This window comes from Diabrotica virgifera, chromosome 3 (assembly GCF_917563875.1).
Source record: "Diabrotica virgifera virgifera chromosome 3, PGI_DIABVI_V3a".
Lineage (NCBI taxonomy): Eukaryota > Metazoa > Arthropoda > Insecta > Coleoptera > Chrysomelidae > Diabrotica > Diabrotica virgifera.
This window is the reverse complement of record NC_065445.1, coordinates 210,324,574-210,331,223: the sequence shown is the minus strand read 5'-3', so window position 1 is coordinate 210,331,223 and position 6,650 is coordinate 210,324,574. Positions and strand designations below refer to the sequence as shown.

Sequence of the window (6,650 nt, the reverse complement as noted above, 5' to 3'; positions counted from 1 at the left end):
AACAGCTGAAATGTTTAAATATGGAGGACCAGTACTAATTAAGCATTTGGAAAAGCTGATAAAAGAAATTTGGGAACAAGAACACATACCAAAAGAATGGACTGAAGCCACACTGTGTCCAATTCACAAAAAAGGCGACAAAAGTTTATGCCATAATTACAGGGGAGTAGCCCTACTAAACGTTGCATATAAAATACTTGCAGTACATATAAAAGACAAGATAACACAAAAGATAGATAATGACATAGGAGAATATCAATGTGGATTCAGAAGAGGACGCAGCACGGTGGATCAAATTTTCCTGCTGCGTGAGATACAAGCGGAAAGCTACGAATACGGAAAATCTACAATGGCCCTATTCATTGACTTTAAACAAGCTTTTGACAGAGTTAAACGAAAAGAAATACACAAAGCACTATGTGAAATTGGAATTAGTAAAAAATTAATAAAGATGGTAAAAGTTACACTCAGAGAAACAGAGAACAGGGTTAAAATAAATGGAAAGTAAACAGATAAGTTTAGGGTCGGTGAAGGGGTACGACAAGGAGACCCACTGTCATCACTGTTGTTTAGTATCCTTCTTGAAATAGTCATCAGAGAAGCCGAAATTAACAGGACAGGACTTGTATACCAACGAAAACACCAATGCTTGGCATTCGCTGATGACATAGTAATGATAGCCAGAAGCAAACAAGAATTAAAAGAAATACTAAAAAGACTAGAGGCGATAGGAAGAAAGAAAGGGATATACATAAACGAAGAAAAGACTAAATATATGGAATGGACAGAACGAGAATACACACAAGGACAATACCTGACAATAAACACAGAGGCAAAAATATATAAATTCGAGGAAGTAGAGAGATTCCAATATCTAGGAGCGACATTCACTAGGAGACCAAATATAAAAGAAGAAATCCAAGCGAGAATTATGGCTGGCAATCGTTGTATCTTTGCTCTAAACAACTTATTGAGAAATAAGAACATATCTAGAGGGGCTAAGATAAGAATATACAAGACAGTGATAAGACCTATAGTCTTGTATGCCAGTGAAACATGGACGATGAACAAATCCGAGCAAGTCATGCTTAAAGTATGGGAAAGAAAAGTCCTAAGAAAAATATTTGGCGGAAAGATATGGAATGGAATGTGGATAAGAAGACCAAATGTGGAATTGGAGAGGATGTATGGTGAACCAAACATAGTAGGGATCGTAAAATCACAAAGACTGAGATGGTTGGGACATATCCAAAGGATGCCAAACACGAGACTTCCCAAAAAAATACTAACGGGAGGAATAGGAGGAAAGAAGAAGAAAGGTAGACCGAAAACCAGATGGAAGAAAGATGTTGAAAAAGACATAGAAGAACTGAAAATCACAAATTGGAAAAATAAAGCAGCAAATAGGAGAGATTGGAAAGGAATAGTAAACCAAGCCATGGGCCTTCTAGGCCTGGAGAGCTAAACTATATATATATATATATATATATATATATATATATATATATATATATACGTTTAACCAGTTCAAAGTGATTATTTTTGAAAATATTTGGTTTTATAGTAAAAAACATTTTTCTAAAAATTTTGGAAATTTCGAAAAATCTCAAAGAGTAAAAAAATGTAGGTTTTGCTGTTATAAATATGTTAGTTTCATTTCGTTTTCCTGTAAGACAAAAATTGGTTAAGATATGGCTGTTTGCATACACTCGTGTTTAGTGACTCATTCAAGCCCTTTCAACTATAACCCTTTCAAAAATAAGCAGTTTAAACCGGTGAAACTGACAGATCATATAAAAAATAGATAAGTAAATTATTTAAAGCGGTAACGATTAATTTCATTTGGGGAGCTAGGCACGGGGAGATTTTCATGATTTTTTTACCAAAAAAAAGGGGGCCAACTTTATTTTGAGTGTAACTCTCTTATTTTTAATTCTAGAAACTTTTATAAACAACTAAAATAAAGCTTTTTTTTAAACATTTTAAAAAAGTGTAAAAGGGTTTCTCCCGAAAAGTATTTAGTTTTTTGGTTAGTTCACCATGAAATATTCGAATTGGAATTGGACAAATAAAAACGCAATTTTCATGAGCTACAAATTTGCTTTTGCTGGATCTATAGACTTTACGAATACATAGCTCTTTTTTGTTTTTTTCTAAGCTACATTTTTGCTAAAAATATTTTTTTCGATAAAATATTTACTTTTTGAGTTATTTGCGAAAAAGCGTCTTGAAACGTAGTTTTTTTTTGTCGAAAAGTAATCATTTTCAATCGCAAATAACTCGAAGAGTATTGACTTATACAAAAAACTCTATAGAACGAAAGTAGTTTATAATCAGTCAGTTTATCCATTTCCGGGCTTATCTTGAACGTATGTTTTTGGCCCCCAGAGAAGGGGTGACTGTCACCCCCCCAAGTAAAAGCAACCAACGGCGCAAATTCAACTTTGAAGTGGGTGGTAAGTATAACCTAAATCCAATTTTTTATGCAATTCGGAGTTGCCCCTGAAAATTACACGGTATCGCCGTATTTCCCGTTCATTTACTGGGCCAACAAGATAGCGTGGAAGAACTAATAATTCGAGTTTAAATAGATGATATCGGGAAATTAAAAAATCTGTATTTTATTTATACTTTATTCAATGAAAAAGTAACCTTAATAATATGATTTTAAACACACTTCATTAAGTTTGTTTTTGAATATCTTTGAATTTAATTTTTGAAGTTATACTTCTTTACGATCGAGAGTGAAATTTTATAATGCCGGGTGCATGTGCACACAGACAGTATGTATTTCGTTGCTAATCTTTCAAATGTATGTATCAGCACTGTCAGCGCAAATAAGTCATATTATATCATATAAAAGGATATATTAGTGTTCTTAGTAAATGTACTATTTATTATAATTTTTGTGTCTTTGGATTTGTCTTCCTCGGGAATAAGATATTTTATAAAAATAGTAAGTATATTTAAAGTATTTTTCTATTAAATTTGTCAGTATGTATGAGAAATCCTGTAACCTGTCAAAGCAAAAGGGATATAGCTAAGTGGTAGAGCGTGTGACCGGAGATCAAGAGGTCCCGGGTTCAAATCCCGGACCATTCATATACTTTTTTTTTTATATTTTTGGTATCGTTTTAATAAACATTTTTTAAAAGTGGTAGGTAAAGAAAGTTAGTTTAATATTTAAATAAAATACAAATAACCTGTTAAGTATATTAATTTCGTTGAAATCATAATAATAGAAGTATAACTTCTTACGTGCGTACAAAGTACACACAGATTATTTTTTTTAACTTGAAGCACATAGTTAATACATACATATTATGAAGTTTATACCGCAGAAGCAAAAGGCGATGATAAACCTTTTAAAATTGAGAAGTTTTCATGATAATAAAGTGTAACAGTTTTTTAAGATTTGCAAAAAATCAAAAACATTACTTTCTTTGTCTCGGCAAATTAGACATGCTTATAACCTGATTTCTTGGATCACAGTCGTCTCTTTGTAGCAAGCCTTCATTGCCGACAGATATTTTCTTTTGAAGCTATTTTCTTGTGACATTTTAATATAATGTAGTATTTTTTTTAAGAAAATTTCCGATTATAATACGTTTATTTTGACGTTTTGATTTCCTTTCCGGAAATCGTTGAAAAATTGTACGTAAGTTTGGACGAAGTTCCAGTCGAATTTGTATTATCTTCTTCTGCAGCGTTTTTTATCGCCCATTCATTGTTCATATAATTTTTTTATAGTCTATACAGATACCGCTTATATAGTTATGTGAAACATTTTTAAAATGTGGCTCGACGTAAAAGAGAATCTGACTGTCAGTCAGATTTATTGAAGTGATACTTCTTTAGGCGTGATTAAGAAAAATGTTGAGAGTGAATTTTTATGAGAACGACAGTATGAATGAACTACGCGCACACAGACAGTATGAAGTTAGTAGCTAAATCTTTCAAGTTACATATATGTAAAATTGTAAATATTTTACCTTATATTTTTAACTTACTCTGTATATATTTTTTCTTAATTACGAGCACGGAATAATAGTCTCACACATATAGACCTACATCGCGTGGCCCAGATGGGTGGAACGAATTGGGATTACTACGGTAGCCGGTGCGAAATACTTCTAACTTTGAATCTTTAAGACCTAATTAAGTAAGAATAACATTCGCAACTTTGAACCACTTTTAATAGTTTGGTTCTCAGGAGTAAACGGAAAAGGGAGATTAGATGCAAGAGATTTTTATTTAGCGTAGGGGTGCGAGAGGCAGTCGATTTTGAGATTCGAATGAGGAAAGAGGTTGTATTTGGCAATAATCGAAAGGACGCGAAGTTTAATACGTACTTATATATTGACAAGCCGGTCAAATATTAAGTAGATAAACGCGATTATTTCAAAGACATTTTCTTTTGTGAAAACTCGTAAAATTTTGGTCGCAATTACACGAACACTTTTACATTTCGTCAATTTAATAGCATCTATAATTTAGTTATCTATTTTATTAATTAAAACTGTTAAACATCACACGGACTTTTATTACGATTGTCTTTAACGAATCCTACATATACGTCTTCTTCTTAACGTGCCCTATTAAGTCCCCTTGACGTTGGCGATTAACATGGCGAAACTGTCTCTGTCTCGAGCTATTCTAAATAGTTGCTCTGCTTTCTTTATGCAGTTGATGCTATGGTAATAATTGGGGGGGAGAGTTAAGATATTCATTTTTTACCGCTATAATGCCACTTTTACCATTGGTCTCGCGGGTGCAATATCACTTTAACCACACACTTATCACCTTTATGACCATGGCAATCGTGTCAATGCTTGACCTACTTTGGTTTATTTAATTTAGATATTTTTTTATACAGTTTTAACAAAGGCCACGTCAATAACTCACTAAGATAAGTGTTTTATTCTTTTTTATACATACTGAGACAGACGAACTGATAGTCTCTGTGTCGACCCCAAAATCGCAACTGTCATCAACACGCCTAACTTCACGAGCAACTTTGATACGAGAATTATAAAAAAAAATATGCATTGAAATCCAGATTCCGTAATTTTTTGAGCAATATAAAGTGAGTACAAAGACATACATAATTTCATTTTTTTTTTGGTATTTCCACCTTCAATTTACTGTGCACATCTCGTAGACTTTACCGATAAGGTAGAGTTGTCCTTTTTTGGGCCGCGCATAGTCTCTACAGTCCATTCATTTTACAGATTCCCAACTGTAAACAAACGCGCATGGAAGCTAAACAGGGTCGTCCTGAAGTGTATCTTAAAAACCAACACGCTACCTACAATTTGAATTTGCAGACTGACCAGTTTGGACCTGTAAAATGAGAATCCGCCTCATTTAGGGCAATAAATTACATTTAACAGCCTCTTGACGAATGATACGGTGAATAGTAACACGTGCGTTTGTTTATAGTTGAGAATTTGCTATTTGAATGTGGTTTAGGAAATAATTTCCTTCTGGCCTTGGACTTTTTTTACAGCCTATGTTCTAGCTTTTATTACACAACAAAAAAAAAAGAGTGGCTACTAGAACATAATATCATAAAATTAGTGTCTAGTAATATTTGCATTTATGATTTTGTTGCAAACCAATCCATTCAAAAACAAACTCATAAGAAGCTCTTTCAAAACCTATATAAAATATACAGTCAGCTGTTAACAACGAGACATTAAAATTGAAATACATAGAAATAAAAAATGATACCTATTAGTTTTTCTATTAAAACAAACCTTCTAACATTCTCACACAGAAATATCAGTATTTTTCTGTTTTTTTCGGCATAGTAAACATTAATTAACAAAATATACAAAAATTTACAATCTACTTGGTTGCACCCATTTTCTTTTCTCTGGCTTTCTTGCCTTCTGTTAAGGAATTTCGTTCGGCATCTGAGAGACGAGGTAAGGTTTTCGTTACTACGCCAGTTCCTAAGGTTTGTGAACCATCTCTTAACGTGAATCTCTGACCTTGCTCAAGTACCATGGGCCGCAACATTTTCAAAACTAACCTGTAACAAAAATACAACAATTAAGGTTTTTCAAAACGAATGAAGTTGCCAAATATTTGGCGATTATATATTTATTATAAATTTTTTATTTATTACCAACATGGGATTAAAGTAAAGAGTTACACAAAATAAATATCTTTATACACAGTGATGAGTGCCCTAATAACCGGCAAAATAACGCAAAAGATGAAAAACATATTAAGTTGTGAGATCGCCGCTCGATCGTGACATCACAATCCTTCGAGTACATATAACCAGCCCTGTGATGTATCACTCAAGTTAAATATAACTCGTCATATTACCCGTATGCACGCCAATGGTGAATATAAAATTCTTAATTGTATGTCAAAAAATGCGCAATAGCTATCTCTTAAAACCCACCAAATTTTATTTGCTTATCTCAACCTGTATTAGAGCAATAAATAAATCGTGAGTTTGTAAGAAAAAATTCAACATCCCGTATCTCGGAAACGAAGCATTTGCGGATATTCTTATGTTTATAAAGCAAACGGTCACTATTTTTTCATGCAGAATTACGCCTTAAAGTTTGTCGCACTTATTTAGAAACACCCTGTATTGATGAAGAACATGACTAGTTGTTAAAGAACATGAC

General features: G+C 33.0%; 1 protein-coding gene across 1 annotated transcript in view; it reads right to left on the bottom strand.

Annotated features, from left to right (window-relative positions):
• Window positions 1-2,619: 2,619 nt before the first annotated feature.
• LOC126882342 (elongation factor Tu) overlaps window positions 2,620-6,650 on the bottom strand; it is a 95,500-nt gene continuing 91,469 nt past the window's right edge. Inside the window, exon 6 of the mRNA XM_050647239.1 lies at window positions 2,620-6,037. Within this exon, the coding sequence (XP_050503196.1) occupies window positions 5,851-6,037 (187 nt within the window). The 3' untranslated portion in view covers window positions 2,620-5,850. The remainder of the gene's footprint in view (window positions 6,038-6,650) is intronic.